The sequence below is a fragment of the Salvelinus namaycush genome, unplaced genomic scaffold (assembly GCF_016432855.1).
Source record: "Salvelinus namaycush isolate Seneca unplaced genomic scaffold, SaNama_1.0 Scaffold459, whole genome shotgun sequence".
Classification (NCBI taxonomy): Eukaryota; Metazoa; Chordata; class Actinopteri; order Salmoniformes; family Salmonidae; genus Salvelinus; species Salvelinus namaycush.
The window spans coordinates 75,112-95,000 of record NW_024061152.1 but is presented as its reverse complement, the minus strand read 5'-3'; the positions used below and the strand labels follow the sequence as shown (position 1 = coordinate 95,000).

Here is a 19,889-nt window from a genome sequence, read left to right as displayed (position 1 = left end):
GGGTAGGGAGAGTAAGGAGTGAGGGGGTAGGGAGAGTAAGGGGTGAGGGGGTAGGGTGAGTAAGGAGTGAGGGGGTAGGGAGAGGAAGGGGTGAGGGGGTAGGGAGAGTAAGGAGTGAGGGGTAGGGAGGGGAAGGAGTGAGGGGGTAGGGAGAGTAAGGAGTGAGGGGGTAGGGAGAGGAAGCAGTGATGTATTGCTGCATTAATCTCATATCCACTGTGGTTTTAATATATAGTGACATTAATCTCATATCCACTGTGGTTTTAATATATAGTGACATTCATCTCATATTCACTGTGGTTTTAATATATAGTGACATTCATCTCATATCCACTGTGGTTTTAATATATAGTGACATTAATCTCATATCCACTGTGGTTTTAATATATAGTGACATTCATCTCATATCCACTGTGGTTTTAATATATAGTGACATTCATCTCATATCCACTGTGGTTTTAATATATAGTGACATTAATCTCATATCCACTGTGGTTTTAATATATAGTGACATTCATCTCATATCCACTGTGGTTTTAATATATAGTGACATTCATCTCATATTCACTGTGGTTTTAATATATAGTGACATTAATCTCATATCCACTGTGGTTTTAATATATAGTGACATTCATCTCATATCCACTGTGGTTTTTGTACTAAAGGTTTTTCTATTTTATTCAAGCCTGTCTTGATTTTTCGATCTGCATTGAAACGTTTTATGTTTTGTGTTTTCTACCTTTTATAATTATATTTGTTAAGCACCTTCAAATGCAATATCCTCACTGATTACACACACACACACACACACACACACACACACACACACACACACACACACACACACACACACACACACACACACACACACACACACACACACACACACACACAGACAGACAGACAGACAGACAGACAGACAGACAGACAGACAGACAGACAGACAGACAGACAGACAGACAGACAGACAGACAGACAGACAGACAGACAGACAGACAGACAGACAGACAGACAGACACACACACGAGAACAGCAGGAGGCTCATCTTTTAGGGATTAGCAGAGCCAGAGATACTGAGGCTATTCTGGGGAAGCAGCTAAAACGCACACACACACACACACACACACACACACACACACACACACACACACACACACACACACACACACACACACACACACACACACACACACACACACACACACACACACACAGCTGGTTTGTCCGAGGGTCACACAGTATGTCACACAGTCATGAGTTCATAACACACACAGAGTGCTAAACCATCACATTGAATCTAACTCCCTGTGTGATGCCAATACAGTGCATTCCTATGGGACTGAAGATACAATGCATTCCTATGGGACTGAAGATACAATGCATTCCTATGAGACTGAAGATACAGTGCATTCCTATGGGACTGAAGATACAGTGCATTCCTATGGGACTGAAGATACAATGCATTCCTATGAGACTGAAGATACAGTGCATTCCTATGAGACTGAAGATACAGTGCATTCCTATGGGACTGAAGATACAATGCATTCCTATGGGACTGAAGATACAATGCATTCCTATGGGACTGAAGATACAATGCATTCCTATGAGACTGAAGATACAATGCATTCCTATGAGACTGAAGATACAATGCATTCATTCCTATGAGACTGAAGATACAGTGCATTCCTATGAGACTGAAGATACAATGCATTCCTATGAGACTGAAGATACAATGCATTCCTATGAGACTGAAGATACAATGCATTCCTATGAGACTGAAGATACAATGCATTCCTATGGGACTGAAGATACAATGCATTCCTATGGGACTGAAGATACAATGCATTCCTATGGGACTGAAGATACAATGCATTCCTGTGGGACTGAAGATACAATGCATTCCTATGAGACTGAAGATACAATGCATTCCTATGAGACTGAAGATACAATGCATTCCTATGAGACTGAAGATACAATGCATTCCTATGAGACTGAAGATACAATGCATTCCTATGGGACTGAAGATACAATGCATTCCTATGGGACTGAAGATACAATGCATTCCTATGAGACTGAAGATACAATGCATTCCTATGGGACTGAAGATACAATGCATTCCTATGGGACTGAAGATACAATGCATTCCTATGAGACTGAAGATACAATGCATTCCTATGGGACTGAAGATACAGTGCATTCCTATGGGACTGAAGATACAATGCATTCCTATGAGACTGAAGATACAATGCATTCCTATGAGACTGAAGATACAATGCATTCCTATGGGACTGAAGATACAATGCATTCCTATGAGACTGAAGATACAATGCATTCCTATGAGACTGAAGATACAATGCATTCCTATGGGACTGAAGATACAATGCATTCCTATGGGACTGAAGATACAATGCATTCCTATGAGACTGAAGATACAATGCGTGTGTGTGTGTGTGCTAACATAGTATGTTAGACATGGACAGACAGACAGACAGACAGACAGACAGACAGACAGACAGACAGACAGACAGACAGACAGACAGACAGACAGACAGACAGACAGACAGACAGACAGACAGACAGATTGGTGAAGTGAGGAGAGGAGAAGATCTCAGGTGATCAGCTCATCCCTCCTGAATCCAGTGTGTGTGTGTGTGTGTGTGCGTGCGTGCATGCGTGTGTGTGTGTGTGTGTGTATGTGTGTGTGTGCTCATACCTCCTGAAACTCTCTGTATGAAAAGCTTGGTCACTCAGTGAAGAGAACAGCATTCAACCAAACCTGCACTGCAGAGCCCCCCACCCCCTGCACCCACACACACACCTTCTTCCACGGTAGAGTCTAGCTGTGTGACTTTGACAGCCAGTAGGTCTACTCTCTCCTGGAGGCTGTTCATTCTCATGTAGAAGCTGTTGGCTTCGTTGAACAGATCCCCAAAGATGTCCTCCGCATAACGACCTGCAGGGGGGAGACACGTTAATACACACACTGTAGACACACGTGCGTGAGCACCACACACACACACGTATAGACACCCACACAGGATAATAGACACACGCACACACACACACACTCACACACACACACATAATAAAACAGAGCTTAATCAAAGGGCTGGGATTCTGTATCGTCTCTCTGCAGGGTGCTATGCCTCCTATAGAGCTGCTGGCTGACAACCAGTGGACAGCAATACACTACAGTCTGCCTGCTCCAGTGTGTGTGTGTGTGTGTGTGTGTGTGTGTGTGTGTGTGTGTGTGTGTGTGTGTGTGTGTGTGTGTGTGTGTGTGTGTGTGTGTGTGTGTGTGTGTGTGTGTGTGTGCGTGTGCGTGTGCATGTGTGTCTCCACGTCTAATTGTCCAGGGACCCTGCATATCCCCAGTTGAATATATTACAACATAGATCAAAACAACAGCAGCTCCTGTAACATTGCAAGGCTCCTGTGATGTTACTGTCATTGACTGGACGACCGACGACTCCCTGTTATACTTCCGATGCATATAGACACACCACACATTAATCACATGCACTTGCCACTTTCTACTGACGCTCATTCTAACTGCAATCCCTATCCGGAGCACAGTAACAACTACAGGTGAAGAGGTGTGTGTCTTAAAAAGCCGAGAAGCTTCTAGAATATTCTAGAATATCCCCAAAGGAGAACCATTAGACCACAAACCACAATAACAATGTGTACTTACTCCAAGGGCTGCTACACTCGAGAGTTTGTGTTAGCAACCACTCTGCTTTTGTAGCGACTGGCTTCACTCCGTTTTGTCACCAAAGCCCCATATACTACCCACCACTGCGACCTGTATGCTCTCGTTGGCTGGCCCTCGCTACATATTCGTCGCCAAATTCACTGGCTCCTGGTCATCTATAAGTAACTTTAAGCACCAGCTGTCAGAGCAGCTCACAGATCACTGCACCTGTACATAGCCCATCTGTAAATAGCCCATCCAACTACCTCATCCCCATACTGTTTTTTTGTTGTTGCTCCTTTGCACCCCAGTATCTCTACTTGCACACTCATCTTCTGCATATCCGTCACTCCAGTGTTTAATTGCTAAATTGTAATTATTTCGCCACTATGGCCTATTTATTGCCTTACCTCCCTTATCTTACCTCATTTGCACACACTGTATATTTTCTATTGTGTTATTGACTGTATGTTTGTTTATTCCATGTGTAACTCTGTGTTGTTGTTTGTGTCACACTGCTTTGCTTTATCTTGGCCAGGTCGCAGTTGTAAATGAGAACTTGTTCTCAACTGGCCTACCTGGTTAAATAAAGGTGAAATAAAAATATAAAAAAATAAAATGTTTCACAAAAGTTCTGAACCTTCCTATTCTCATAGTTTCTAAAGATTGTAAACATTTTTTGCTGAAATTATTATTATATTATTGATCGATTGACTATGTAGTTCTATCTGCAGAGTTAGCTTCAAGTAAATGTTACACTTCCTCAACCATTCCTGGACCTGCGACCAAATTCAAGCTACATATGGACAGTGCCAAAACAAATGATCTAATGATTATGTCTCTTTGCAGCAAAATCTGCAGAGAACAAAAAATCTCAAATTTGGACTAATGCCGTCTAATGTCCATTGCTCGTGTTTCTTGACCCAAGCAAGTCTCTTTTTCTTATTGGTGTCCTTTAGTAGTGGTTTCTTTGCAACAATTAGACCATGAAGGCCTGATACACGCAGTCTCCTCTGAACAGTTGATGGTGAGCTGTGTCTGTTACCTGTTACCTGAATTTATTTTGGCTGCAATCTGAGGTGCAGGTAACTCTAAGGAACTTATCCTCTGTAGCAGAGGTAACTGGGTCGTCCTTTCCTGTGGCGGTCCTCATGACAGCCAGTTTCAGCATAGCGCTTGATTGTTTTTGCAATTGCACTTGAAGAAAGTTTTTGAAATTTTCTGGATTGACTGACCTTCATGTCTTAAAGTAATGATGGACTGTCGTTTCTCTTTGCTTATTTGAGCTGTTCTTGCCATAATATGGACTTGGTCTTTTACCAAATAGGGCTATCTTCTGTATATCACCCCAACCTTGTCACAACACAACTGATTGGCTCAAAGGAAAATCCACAAATTAACTTTTAACAAGGCACACCTATTAATTGAAATGCATTCCAGGTGACTACCTCATGAAGCTGGTTGAGAGCATGTCAAGAGTGTGCAAAGTTGTCATCAAGGCAAAGGGTGGCAACTTTGAAAAATCTCAAATATATTTTATAATATTTTTACACTTTTTTGGTTACTACATGATTCCATATGTGTTATTTCATAGTTTGGATGTCTTCACTATTATTCTACAATGTAGAAAATAGTCAAAATAGAGAAAAACCCTGGAATGTGTAGGTGTGCTGAAACTTTTGACTGGTTGTGTATACATATATATACATTTACCAAATAATATATGGGGGATTGGAAATGATGCAGTGACTACATTGATGGAATCTACAATCTATCTGCAATATTAATGCTGATCTACCCCTTAAAAAAAAGTGATGATGCTGTTTGTATGTGGCTGCTATGAAAGTGAACTGCGTGATCAGGGGTGCATTCATTCGGCTATTCTGTTAAAAAAATATTCTTAAATGAAAGCAAACGGAACAAAACGGGGATAAACCTAACTTCTATTTTTTAATAGAAACTCTTGAACTAATGATTACACACTAGATCAGCTAGATGCAGGAAAGAGTGTGCAAGGCGGTTTTGAATATGTCACTGTCTGTCACCTTGATTACTCAAATGTATCTCTCGACCTAGCCTAAATCTATGTTACATTGAGCTGGGTGAATGGAAAATGAATGACAGTCATCCAATATGGTGTAAAGAAATAAGGTCATGCTCATTAAAAATCAAATCGTCCTCCCTCATCATAAACGGCACCGGCCACCACTGGTGTAGAGTGACGTTGCCCCTAGACGGTGATCTTGGGTCAGTTTTTCATTTTCTCCATTAAAAGTGAATGTTAAAGGGCCTCCCGGGTGGCGCAGTGGTCTAGGGCACTGCATCGCAGTGCTAGCTGCGCCACCAGAGTCTCTGGGTTCGCGCCCAGGCTCTGTCGCAGCCGGCCGCGACCGGGAGGTCCGTGGGGCGACGCACAATTGGCATAGCGTCGTCCGGGTTAGGGAGGGTTTGGTCGGTAGGCATATCCTTGTCTCATCACGCTCCAGCGACTCCTGTGGCGGGCCGGGCGCAGTGCGCACTAACCAAGGGGGCCGGTGTTTCCTCCGACACATTGGTGCGGCTGGCTTCCGGGTTGGAGGCGCGCTGTGTTAAGAAGCAGTGCGGCTTGGTTGGGTTGTGCTTCGGAGGACGCATGGCTTTCGACCTTCGTCTCTCCCGAGCCCGTACGGGAGTTGTAGCGATGAGACAAGATAGTAATTACTAGCGATTGGATACCACGAAAATTGGGGAGAAAATGGGATAAAAATTTAAAAAGAAAAAAAAAGAAAAAAAAAGTGAAAGTTAGGTTTAGTGAAGGGGAAGCTGATCCTAGATCTGTACCTCAGGAAAACGTGACCCTGAAACACACTACTTACTTAGGCTGCCCAGCTGTTTGATGATGGCAGCGAGGGTGCTGTTGGTAACACACTCCAGTTCACTGGTGACTCCATCAGGAACAGCACCTCGACACAGGTGTCTGGGCTCTATACAGCGCTTTACCAACGGCATAGTGGTTCACCTGGGGAGAGAGAGAGATATGGAGAGATTAGTATGGAGAGGAGGAGGGAGAGAAGGACGGACAGAGAGAGTAAGATGTCTGGGCTCTATACCTACAGCATGGTGGGGGACTTGGGGAGAGAGAGAGATGTCTGGGCTCTATACCTACAGCATGGTTGGGGACTTGGGGAGAGAGAGAGAGAGAAGTAAGGAGATGACAAGGGAAGGAGGGAGAGAGAGAGCATTGTGGCAGGTGGGATGTAACCTAGTGGTTAGAGCGTAGGGCCGGCAGGTACCCTAGTAGTTAGAGCGTAGGGCCGGCAGGTACCCTAGTGGTTAGAGCGTAGGGCCGGCAGGTACCCTAGTGGTTAGAGCGTTGGGCCGGTAACCGAAAGGTTGCTAATCGAATCCCTGAACTGACAAGGTAAAAATCTGTCATTCTGCCCCTGAACAAGGCAGTTAACCCACTGTTACCCCGGTAGGCCGTCATTGTAAATAAGAATTTGTTCTTAACTGACTTGCCTTGTTAAATAAAGGTTCAATTAAAAAATAAAAATAATAATTGTCCTGCTAGAAAATCCAATCCTCAGAGTTGGGGAACATTGTCAGAGCAGAAGAAAGCAAGTGTTCAAGAGGAAGATGGATGGTCACAAGTCATCAAACAAAGCCGAGCTGCTTGAATTTTTCGCCAGGAGTGGCATAAAGTCACACAACATCAATGAGAAAGACTGGTGGAGAGCATCACAAGACGCATGAAAGCTGTGATTGAAAATCAGGGTTATTCCACCAAAAAATGATTTCTGAACTCTTCCTAAGTTAAAACATTAGTATTGTGTTGTTTAAAAATGAATATGAACTTATTTTCTTTGCATTGTTCAAGGTCGGACAACACTGCATCTTTTTTGTAATTTTGACCAGCTGTCATTTTCTGCAAATAAAGGCTCTAAATGACAATATTTTTATTTGGAATTTGGGAGAAATGTTTTCAGTAGTTTATAGAATGAAACAAAAATGTTCATTTTACCCAAAAACATACCTATAAATTGTAAAACCAGAGAAACTGATAATTATGTAGTGGTCTCTTAATTTTTTCCTGAGTTGTATATTATTAATTTTAGAACAGAGGAAAGACTGCTTCCTACTGGTCCTCCAACACCAGTTCCAGCAACATCTGGTCTCCCATCCAGAACCAACCCTGCGTAGCTTCAGAGGCAAGCCGGCAGTGGGATGCTGCTGACCTAACTATCTCCTAACTATATCCACTGATACAGAGACATGGATCTGATCTATGATCAGTGTTAGTATAACTAAGCTGTGTGACACTGGGCTGGTGTCAGGCCCACGGGGCACAATTGCCTGTCAAGCTGCTTGGTGTCAGTGTGACTGGGATCAGTGCAGCGCCCAATGAGCCGGGACGCTACAGAGCTATTACTGCTCTAATGCCGGGCTGTCTGGTCACAGGGGAGAGGACAGCATTTGGAGAGGCAACTGAATGAGTCCCAAATGGCACCCTATTCCCTATATTGTGCACTACTTTAGACCAAAGGCCTAAAGTACCCTATCAAGCAAACAACTGGCACATGATAGGGGATCAATGATAGGGGATCAATGATAGGGGATCAACATGTCCTTGTGGAAAGAGAGAAAAACAGTTTTACAAATAACTCAAATAACTCTGTCTGTCTGTCTCTGCCTGCCTGCCTGCCTGCCTGTCTGTCTGTCTGTCTGTCTGTCTGTCTGTCTGTCTGTCTGTCTGTCTGCCTGCCTGCCTGCCTGCCTGCCTGCCTGCCTGCCTGTCTGCCTGTCTGCCTGCCTGCCTGCCTGCCTGCCTGCCTGCCTGCCTGCCTGCCTGCCTGCCTGCCTGTCTGTCTGTCTGTCTGTCTGTCTGTCTGTCTGTCTGTCTGTCTGTCTGTCTGTCTGTCTGTCTGTCTGTCTGAAGAAGCTACATGTGAGAAGAGCTGTAGCCTTCACTCTGTCTTCTGACAGCTGTTCTGTTAGATAGAGCTGTAGCCTTCACACTCTCTTCTGACAGCTGTTCTGGTAGATAGAGCTGTAGCCTTCACTCTCTCTTCTGACAGCTGTTCTGTTAGATAGAGCTGTAGCCTTCACACTCTCTTCTGACAGCTGTTCTGGTAGATAGAGCTGTAGCCTTCACTCTCTCTTCTGACAACTGTTCTGTTAGATAGAGCTGTAGCCTTCACTCTCTCTTCTGACAGCTGTTCTGGTAGATAGAGCTGTAGCCTTCACTCTCTCTTCTGACAACTGTTCTGTTAGATAGAGCTGTAGCCTTCACTCTCTCTTCTGACAGCTGTTCTGTTAGATAGAGCTGTAGCCTTCACTCTCTCTTCTGACAACTGTTCTGTTAGATAGAGCTGTAGCCTTCACTCTCTCTTCTGACAACTGTTCTGTTAGATAGAGCTGTAGCCTTCACTCTCTCTTCTGACAGCTGTTCTGTTAGATAGAGCAGTAGCCTTCACTATGCTCTCTTGTGACCTGGGACTTTAACGTGTCGGACCAGTGTGTGTGTTTGTGTATGAATGTGTGTATCTAGTGTGTGTGGATGTGTGTGTATATAGTTTGTGTGTGTGTGTGTGTGGGTGTGGGTGTGGGTGTGGGTGTGGGTGTGTGTGTGTGTGTGTGTGTGTGTGTGTGTGTGTGTGTGTGTGTGTGTGTGTGTGTGTGTGTGTGTGTATTCATGCCAGTTATCTATGTGATAGTAATTGCCACAGTGATTGTCTTGGAAGCATGGGAGAGACTGTGGGAATGGCTGCCTTCCAGAGTGCTGACCTGGGAAAACACACACACAATCACACACACACACACACACACATGCGCACACACACTGCCTGCCAAGACAGGAAAAGCAAACCAGGCCACTAATGAAATGTGTAGATGAACTCTAAGTGTGTGTGTGTCTCTCTCTCTCTCTGCTTCTGCCTATTCCTCTCTCTCTCTGTCTCTCTCGCTCCCTGCCCCTGCCTCTATCAATTCAATTTTCAATTCAATTCAATTCAATTCAAGGGGCTTTATTGGCATGGGAAACATGTGTTAACATTGCCAAAGCAAGTGAGGTAGACAATACACAAAAGTGAAACAAACAATACAAATTAACAGTAAACATTACACATACAGAAGTTTCAAAACAATAAAGACATTACAAATGTCATATTATATATATACAGTGTTGTAACAATGTACAAATGGTTAAAGCACACAAGTTAAAATAAATAAGCATAAATATGGGTTGTATTTACAATGGTGTTTGTTCTTCACTGGTTGCCCTTTTCTTGTGGCAACAGGTCACAAATCTTGCTGCTGTGATGGCACACTGTGGAATTTCACCCAGTAGATATGGGAGTTTATCAAAATTGGATTTGTTTTCGAATTCTTTGTGGATCTGTGTAATCTGAGGGAAATATGTGTCTCTAATATGGTCATACATTGGGCAGGAGGTTAGGAAGTGCAGCTCAGTTTCCACCTCATTTTGTGGGCAGTGTGCACATAGCCTGTCTTCTCTTGAGAGCCATGTCTGCCTACGGCGGCCTTTCTCAATAGCAAGGCTATGCTCACTGAGTCTGTACATAGTCAAAGCTTTCCTTAAGTTTGGGTCAGTCACAGTGGTCAGGTATTCTGCCACTGTGTACTCTCTGTTTAGGGCCAAATAGCATTCTAGTTTGCTCTGTTTTTTTGTTAATTCTTTCCAATGTGTCAAGTAATTATCTTTTTGTTTTCTCATGATTTGGTTGGGTCTAATTGTGCTGTTGTCCTGGGGCTCTGTGGGGTGTGTTTGTGTTTGTGAACAGAGCCCTAGGACCAGCTTGCTTAGGGGACTCTTCTCCAGGTTCATCTCTCTGTAGGTGATGGCTTTGTTATGGAAGGTTTGGGAATCGCTTCCTTTTAGGTGGTTGTAGAATTTAACGGCTCTTTTCTGGATTTTGATAATTAGTGGGTATCGGCCTAATTCTGCTCTGCATGCATTATTTGGTGTTCTACGTTGTACACGGAGGATATTTTTGCAGAATTCTGCATGCAGAGTCTCAATTTGGTGTTTGCCCCATTTTGTGAAATCTTGGTTGGTGAGCGGACCCCAGACCTCACAACCATAAAGGGCAATGGGCTCTATGACTGATTCAAGTATTTTTAGCCAGATCCTAATTGGTATGTTGAAATTTATGTTCCTTTTGATGGCATAGAATGCCCTTCTTGCCTTGTCTCTCAGATCGTTCACAGCTTTGTGGAAGTTACCTGTGGTGCTGATGTTTAGGCCGAGGTATGTATAGTTTTTTGTGTGCTCTAGGGCAACGGTGTCTAGATGGAATTTGTGGTCCTGGCGACTGGACCTTTTTTGGAACACCATTATTTTGGTCTTACTGAGATTTACTGTCAGGGCCCAGGTCTGACAGAATCTGTGCAGAAGATCTAGGTGCTGCTGTAGGCCCTCCTTGGTTGGTGACAGAAGCACCAGATCATCAGCAAACAGTAGACATTTGACTTCGGATTCTAGTAGGGTGAGACCGGGTGCTGCAGACTGTTCTAGTGCCCGCGCCAATTCGTTGATATATATGTTGAAGAGGGTGGGGCTTAAGCTGCATCCCTGTCTCACCCCACGACCCTGTGTGAAGAAATGTGTGTGTTTTTTGCCAATTTTAACCGCACACTTGTTGTTTGTGTACATGGATTTTATAATGTCGTATGTTTTACCCCCAACACCACTTTCCATCAATTTGTATAGCAGACCCTCATGCCAAATTGAGTCGAAGGCTTTTTTGAAATCAACAAAGCATGAGAAGACTTTGCCTTTGTTTTGGTTTGTTTGGTTTTCAATTAGGGTGTGTAGGGTGAATACATGGTCTGTTGTACGGTAATTTGGTAAAAAGCCAATTTGACATTTGCTCAGTACATTGTGTTCATTGAGGAAATGTACGAGTCTGCTGTTAATGATAATGCAGAGTATTTTACCAAGGTTACTGTTGACGCATATTCCACGGTAGTTATTGGGGTCAAATTTGTCTCCACTTTTGTGGATTGGGGTGATCAGTCCTTGGTTCCAAATATTGGGGAAGATGCCAGAGCTAAGGACGATGTTAAAGAGTTTTAGTATAGCCAATTGGAATTTGTTGTCTGTATATTTGATCATTTCATTAAGGATACCATCAACACCACAGGCCTTTTTGGGTTGGAGGGTTTTTATTTTGTCCTGTAACTCATTCAAGGTAATTGGAGAATCCAGTGGGTTCTGGTAGTCTTTAATAGTTGATTCTAGGATTTGTATTTGATCATGTATATGTTTTTGCTCTTTATTCTTTGTTATAGAGCCAAAAAGATTGGAGAAGTGGTTTACCCATACATCTCCATTTTGGATAGATAATTCTTCGTGTTGTTGTTTGTTTAGTGTTTTCCAATTTTCCCAGAATTGGTTAGAGTCTATGGATTCTTCAATTACATTGAGCTGATTTCTGACATGCTGTTCCTTCTTTTTCCGTAGTGTATTTCTGTATTGTTTTAGTGATTCACCATAGTGAAGGCGTAGACTCAGGTTTTCCGGGTCTCTATGTTTTTGGTTGGACAGGTTTCTCAATTTATTTCTTAGATTTTTGCATTCTTCATCAAACCATTTGTCATTGTTGTTCATTTTCTTCGGTTTTCTATTTGAGATTTTTAGATTTGATAGGGAAGCTGAGAGGTCAAATATACTGTTAAGATTTTCTACTGCCAAGTTTACACCTTCACTATTGTAGTGGAACGTTTTACCCAGGAAGTTGTCTAAAAGGGATTGGATTTGCTGTTGCCTAATTGTTTTTTGGTAGGTTTCCAAACTGCATTCCTTCCATCTATAGCATTTCTTAATGTTACTCAGTTCCTTTGGCTTTGATGCCTCATGATTGAGTATTGCTCTGTTCAAGTAGACTGTAATTTTGCTGTGATCTGATAGGGGTGTCAGTGGGCTGACTGTGAACGCTCTGAGAGACTCTGGGTTGAGGTCAGTGATAAAGTAGTCTACAGTGCTACTGCCAAGAGATGAGCTATAGGTGTACCTACCATAGGAGTCCCCTCGAAGCCTACCATTGACTATGTACATACCCAGCGTGCGACAGAGCTGCAGGAGTTGTGACCCGTTTTTGTTGGTTATGTTGTCATAGTTGTGCCTAGGGGGGCATATGGGGGAGGGAATGCTGTCACCTGCAGGCAGGTGTTTGTCCCCCTGTGTGCTGAGGGTGTCAGGTTCGTGTCCAGTTCTGGCATTTAGGTCGCCACAGACTAATACAATGATTGATTTCCCCCTCCAGGGTGGAGAAGCTGTCTTCATTAAAGTATGGGGATTCTAGTGGGGGGATATAGGTAGCACACAGGAGGACATTTTTCTCTGTTAAGATAATTTCCTTTTGAATTTCTAGCCAAATGTAAAATGTTCCTGTTTTGATTAATTTAATGGAGTGAGTTAGGTCTGCTCTATACCAAATTAGCATTCCCCCTGAGTCCCTTCCCTGTTTCACACCTGGTAGTTTGGTGGATGGGACTACCAGCTCTCTGTAACCTAGAGGGCAACCAGTGGGTCCGTCTCCTCTATACCATGTTTCTTGCAGGATGACAATGTCTGCATTACCGATTTCTTTGGTGAAGTCCGGGTTCCTGCTCTTTAGGCCAAAGGCAGATGACCTCAGGCCTTGGATATTCCAGGATGATATAGTGAAGGCTTTTTGTTCCATAAAGTGTCCAATGTTGTTGGTCGTGGTTGGTCTATCTCTCTCTGTCTTTCTCTCTCTGTCTCCTTGTGTCTCTCTGCCTATTCCTCTCTCTCTGTCTCTATCTCGTTCTCTCTCTCGCTGCCTATTTCTCTGCCTCTTTCACTCTCTCTGTCTTTCTCTCTCCCTGCCTCTGCCCCTCAGAGGCATATGTGTTACTGTAGCTGCTATTGTCATTGCTACAGTAGTGGATGTAGTTTTAAGCTAGTAGGACAGAGCAGCAGGTCAACGAGTGGAGGAGAGGACAGAGGAGGAGAGGAGAGGAGAGAAGAGGAGAGGAGAGGGAAGAGAAAGTGTGTCGTCGATGCCAAGGGGCCGTTGCTATAGCAACATGCTGAGGAACCTGCCTAGACGTGCTCAACACTGGTACTCAATGCGACATCGAAATAGTGATGGAGAAAGAGAGACCGCGAGAAAGAGAGACAGCGAGAGAGAGAGAGAGACAGCGAGAGAGAGAGACAGCGAGAGAGAGAGAGAGAGAGAGAGAGAGAGAGAGAGAGAGACAGCGAGAGAGAGAGACAGCGAGAGAGAGAGACAGAGAGAGAGAGAGACAGCGAGAGAGAGAGAGACAGCGAGAGAGAGAGACAGCGAGAGAGAGAGACAGCGAGAGAGAGAGAGAGCGAGAGAGAGAGAGACAGCGAGAGAGAGAGACAGCGAGAGAGAGAGAGAGAGACAGAGAGAGAGAGAGACAGCGAGAGAGAGAGAGAGATCGTCTTGATACCTCTAGATGTAATCCACTAATACATACAGTGCATTTGGAAAGTATTCAGACCCCTTCCATTTTTACACATTTTGCAATGTTATAGTCTTATTCTAAAATGTATTACGTAAACATTTTATTTCATCAATCTACACACAATACCCCATAATGCCAGAGCAAAAACAGGTTTATATAATGTTTTTGCAAATGTATAAAAAAAATTACAACAGAATTACTTTATTTTCGTAAGTATTCAGACCCTTTGCTTATGAGACTCGAAATTGAGCTCAGGTGCATCCTGTTTCCATTGATCATCCTTGAGATGTTTCTACAACTTGATTGGAGTCCACCTGTGGTAAATTCAATTGATTGGACATGATTTGGAAAGGCACACACCTGTCTATATAAGGTCCCACAGTTGACAGTGCATGTCAAAGCAAAAACCAAGCCATGAAGTCGAAGGAATTGTCTGTAGAGCTTGGAGACAGGATTGTGTCGAGGCACAGATCAGGGGAAGGGTACCAAAACATTTCTGCAGCATTAAAGGTCCCCAAGAACACTGTGGCCTCCATCATTCTTACATAGGTATTCCTCTTGTCCAGATGGGTTAGGGCAGTGTGCAGTGTGATGACGATTGCGTCGTCTGTGGACCTATTGGGGCGGTAAGCAAATTGGAGTGTGTCTAGGGTGTCAGGTAGGGTGGAGGTGATATGATCCTTGACTAGTCTCTCAAAGCACTTCATGATGATGGAAGTGAGTGCTACAGGGCGGTAGTCATTTATCTCAGTTACCTTAGCTTTCTTGGGAAAAGGAACAATGGTGGCCCTCTTGAAGCATGTGGGGACAGCAGAATGGGATAGGGAGAGATTGAATATGTCTGTAAACACACCAGCCAGCTGGTCTGCGCATGCTCTAAGGACCTTGCCGGGGATGCCGTCTGGGCCTGCAGCCTTGCGAGGGTTAACACGTTTAAATGTTTTACTCACGTTGGCTACAGTGAAGGAGAGCCTGCAGGTTTTGGTAGCGGTCCGTGTCAATGGCACTGTATTGTCCTCAAAGCGAGCAAAAACGTTGTTTAGTCTGTCTGGGAACAAGGCATCGTGATCCGCGACGGGGCTGGTTTTTCTTTTGTAGTCCGTGATTGACTGTAGACCCTGCCACATACCTCTCGTGTCTGAGCCGTTGAATTGCGACTCCACTTTGTCTCTGTACTGAGGTTGTTTGATTGCCTTAGCTACACTGTTTGTATTCGGTCATGTTTCCGGTCACCTTGCCCTGATTAAAAGCAGTGGTTCGCGCGTTCAGTTTTGCGCGAATGCTGCCATCAATCCACGGTTTCTGGTTGGGGAATGTTTTTAATAGACGCTGTGGGCACAACATCACTGATGCACATGTTAATAAACTCGCACACCGAATCAGCGTATTCGTCAATGTTGTTGTTCGCCGCAATGCGGAACATATCCCAGTCCACGTGATCGAAGCAATCTTGAAGCTTGGAATCAGAATGGTCGGACCAGCGTTGAACAGACCTGAGAGCGGGAGTTTGTTTTAGTTTCTGTCTATAGGCTGGGAGGGACAAAATGGAGTCGTGGACAGATTTTCCGAAGGGAGGGCGGGGGAGGGCCTTATATGCATCGCGGAAGTTAGAATAACAGTGGTCTAGGGTTTTGCCAGCCCTGGTAGCACAATCAATATGCTGATAGAATTTGGGGAGCCTCGTTTTCAGATTAGCCTTGTTAAAATCCCTAGCTACAATAAATGCAGCCTCAGGATATGTGGTTTCCAGTTTACATAGAGTCGAATTAAGTTCTTTCAGGGCCGTGGATGTGTCTACTTGGGGGGGAATATACACGACTGTGATTATGATCGAAGAGAATTCTATTGGTAGATAATGCGGTCAGCATTTGATTGTGAGGAATTCTAAGTCAGGTGAACAAAAGTACTTGAGTTCCTGTATGTTGTTATGATCACACCACGTCTCGTTAATCATAATGCATACACCCCCGCCCTTCTTCTTACCAGAGAGATGCTTGTTTCTGTCGGCGCGATGCGTGAAGAAACCAGGTGGCTCTACCGACTCAGATATCGTGTCTCAAGTGAACCATGTTTCCGTGAAGCAAAGAACGTTACAGTCTCGGATGTCTCTCTGGAAGGCAACCCTTGCTCGGATTTCATCAACCTTGTTGTCAAGAGACTGGACATTGGCGAGTACTATGCTCGGGAGCGGTGCGCGATGTGCCCGTCTACGGAGCCTGCCCAGAAGACCGCTCCGTCTGCCCCTTCTACGGCGCCGTTGTTTTGGGTCGCCGGCTGGGATCCGATCCATTGTTCTGGGTGGTGGTCCACACAGAGGATCCGCTTCGGGAAAGTCGTATTCCTGGTCGTAATGTTGGTGAGTTGACGTTGCTCTTATATCCAATAGTTCCTCCCGACTGTATGTAATAAAACCTAAGATTACCTGGGGTAACAATGTAAGAAATAACACATAAAAAACCAAAATACTGCATAGTTTCCTGGGAACGCGAAGCGAGGCGGCCATCTCTGTCGGCGCCGGAAGTAGATCGAACATCTCTGGAGAGACCTGAAAATAGCTGTGCAGCGACGCTCCCGATCCAACCTGACAGAGCTTGAGAGGATCTGAAGAGAAGAATGAGAGGATCTGAAGAGAAGAATGGGAGAATCTCCCTAAATACAGGCTTGTAGCATCATACCCAAGAAGACTCAAGGTTGTAATCGCTGCCAGGTGCTTCAACAAAGTACTGAGTAAAGGGTCTGAATACTTATGTAAATGTGATGTTTCATAATTTTATTTAATTATACATTTGCAAACATTTCTAAAAACCTGTTTTTACTTTGTCATAATGGGGTATTGTGTGTAGATTGATCGAGGAAAAAAAAAAAATTTGATCAATTTTAGAATAAGTCTGTAACGTAACAAAATGTGGAAAAAGTGAAGGGGTCTGAATACTTTATGAATGGACAGTAACACCTACAACAGGGTTGGCTATAGATTGGCTATAAAACCTAGGTTTAATGGAATAAAGGGTGAACTGTGTCCTAGCTTCTGCTTTCATGGTGTGATGATTCTAACCTGGATTACTTCCAGACAGGTGAGTGTGATTGTCACCTGGTCATAATACAGTGGATAATTTCTGGTGGACCTAGATGGATTTCCTTAACTAAATGTCCTGGATGGCTTTCCTTAACTAAATGTCCTGGATGGCTTTCCTTAACTAAATGCCCTAGATGGCTTTCCTTAACTAAATGCCCTGGATGGCTTTCCTTAACTAAATGCCCTGGATGGCTTTCCTTAACTAAATGCCCTAGATGGCTTTCCTTAACTAAATGCCCTGGATGGCTTTCCTTAACTAAATGCCCTGGATGGCTTTCCTTAACTAAATGCCCTAGATGGCTTTCCTTAACTAAATGCCCTGGATGGCTTTCCTTAACTAAATGCCCTGGATGGATTTCCTTAACTAAATGCCCTAGATGGCTTTCCTTAACTAAATGCCCTGGATGGCTTTCCTTAACTAAATGCCCTGGATGGATTTCCTTAACTAAATGTCCTGGATGGCTTTCCTTAACTAAATGCCCTGGATGGCTTTCCTTAACTAAATGCCCTGGATGGCTTTGCTTAACTAAATGCCCTAGATGGCTTCCTTAACTAAATGCCCTGGATGGCTTTCCTTAACTAAATGCCCTGGATGGCTTTCCTTAACTAAATGCCCTGGATGGATTTCCTTAACTAAATGCCCTGGATGGCTTTCCTTAACTAAATGCTGTGGGTGGCTTTCCTTAACTAAATGCCCTGGATGGCTTTCCTTAACTAAATGCCCTGGGTGGCTTTCCTTAACTAAATGCCCTAGATGGCTTTCCTTAACTAAATGCCCTGGATGGCTTTCCTTAACTAAATGCCCTGGATGGCTTTCCTTAACTAAATGCCCTGGATGGATTTCCTTAACTAAATGCTCTGGATGGCTTTCCTTAACTAAATGCTCTGGATGGATTTCCTTAACTAAATGCCCTGGATGGATTTCCTTAACTAAATGCCCTGGATGGCTTTCCTTAACTAAATGCCCTGGATGGATTTCCTTAACTAAATGCCTAAACACTATCTTTATCTTACTTGACCTACAGACAACATTACTCTCCAGCAGGAGGGATGGGGAAGGGGAGGGGGGTGAGACAAGAGCAGGTTCAACAGGGACGGGGTGGGGTGAGGAGAGGGAGAAAGAAGGGCCCGGCCATAAGGAAGAGCAGGGAGGGTGAGGAGGGAGGTTTATGGGGTGAGAATCAGGAGGAAGGAGGGGTGAGGAAATGCAGCGAGTGAGAGAAGAAGAGGAAGGATGAAGGTGGGGATAAACAGAAGGCTGACTAAGTGGTATCATTGAGCTCTGGTGTCTCCCTCCCTCCCTCCCTTCCTTCCTTCCTTCCTTCCTTCCTTCCTTCCTTCCTTCCTTCCTTCCTTCCTTCCTTCCTTCCTTCCTTCCTTCCTTCCTTCCTTCCTTCCTTCCTTCCTTCCTTCCTTCCTTCCCTCCCTCCCTCCCTCACTCCCTCCCTCCCTGTAGGAATGTGTGTTAAAGTCCCAGAGCTAACGTTATAAACATCATCATCGCTCCACCCACCCACTGTGACACCAGTCTGCTACACAGTCTAGAGGTCGCTACGGTAACGCTTAGGCTAATTAGCTAGTTAGCCTCTGAATGAATAGAGATGAATGAATAGAGCTAGGTCACATGGATACATGCAGAGAGAGAGAGAGAGAGACAGGGCATGAGTTTACCCTAACCTCCTACTGTGAGAGACGTGGTGGAGCAGTCTGCTACACAGTCTGGAGGTCGCTAGTCTAACATTAGTTTAATCACAAGCTTATTAGCTGACTAGCCTCTGAATACAGATAGTTGCTAATACAGAGAGAGACAGGGCATGTGTCTGCTGGCTATACATGGTCAAACAGCCTGCGTCTAGCCCCAACTAGCCTAACACATGGGTTGATTAGCCAGAATATATAAATAGATCAGACTTGTCTGAATTGGCAGGGTTAAACGGTTCAATCAAATAATTCACATCATTTAGTCCATATTTTCGACAATATTTTGCCAAAAACTACAAACGAGACAAAGAACGGAGAAGTAGACTACAGGCAGACAGTTACATTGGAACTGCCCAGATTCCACAGTTATGAGTAGACCCCTCCCCCTCCCAACTCTTTGATGTGTGTGTGTTGATGCTCTGGGGAACAGTTCCATTGTAGGAGTAATTACACAGACATGGAATTACGACTGCACTTCAAACCGCTAATCCTAAACCCAAATTATGCAAAATACTACCCTGACTGAAGGGAATGGCAGGGAACGCAAAGCAACTGTCATTTCCCCCAACCCTACCCCTTCATTTTTTCGGGGAGACGTTGCCATGGTTTCCTTTGAAGTCTTCCAATTTTGTCTTGATATGAAAAAGGGAGGGGCAGCAGAGAGGGAGAGAAATGGAGAGGGTGAAAAAAGAGAGAGAGAATGGGAAGAATGAGTGACCTACAGTACAGAATGACAAAACGAATGAACAAATGAACGAATGTCAGACCGCCCTCTGGCATGGCACAGTGCTATAAGAGCACACTACTGTCAAGAGAGAGGGTATTGGCCCAGGGTGGAAACTAGACATTGAGGATATTGAAACAACCTCTGTCAACATGTACAAGTCTGGGACAGTAATGGTGCAGAGCTTCCTCATGCAGTTCCAGCAGGAAAAGATCTCTCTCTGTGACGACTCCCCCATC

General features: G+C 44.2%; 1 protein-coding gene across 1 annotated transcript in view; it reads right to left on the bottom strand.

Moving 5' to 3' along the window:
* Nucleotides 1-6,682, bottom strand: part of LOC120041400 (wiskott-Aldrich syndrome protein family member 3-like) — a 30,736-nt gene extending 24,054 nt beyond the window's left edge. The window contains exons 1-2 of the mRNA XM_038986356.1: nucleotides 6,550-6,682; nucleotides 2,819-2,953 (exon numbers count right to left, since the gene is read on the bottom strand). Of these exons, the coding sequence (XP_038842284.1) occupies nucleotides 2,819-2,953; nucleotides 6,550-6,682 (268 nt within the window). The remainder of the gene's footprint in view (nucleotides 1-2,818; nucleotides 2,954-6,549) is intronic.
* Between the last annotated feature and the right edge of the window lie 13,207 nt (nucleotides 6,683-19,889).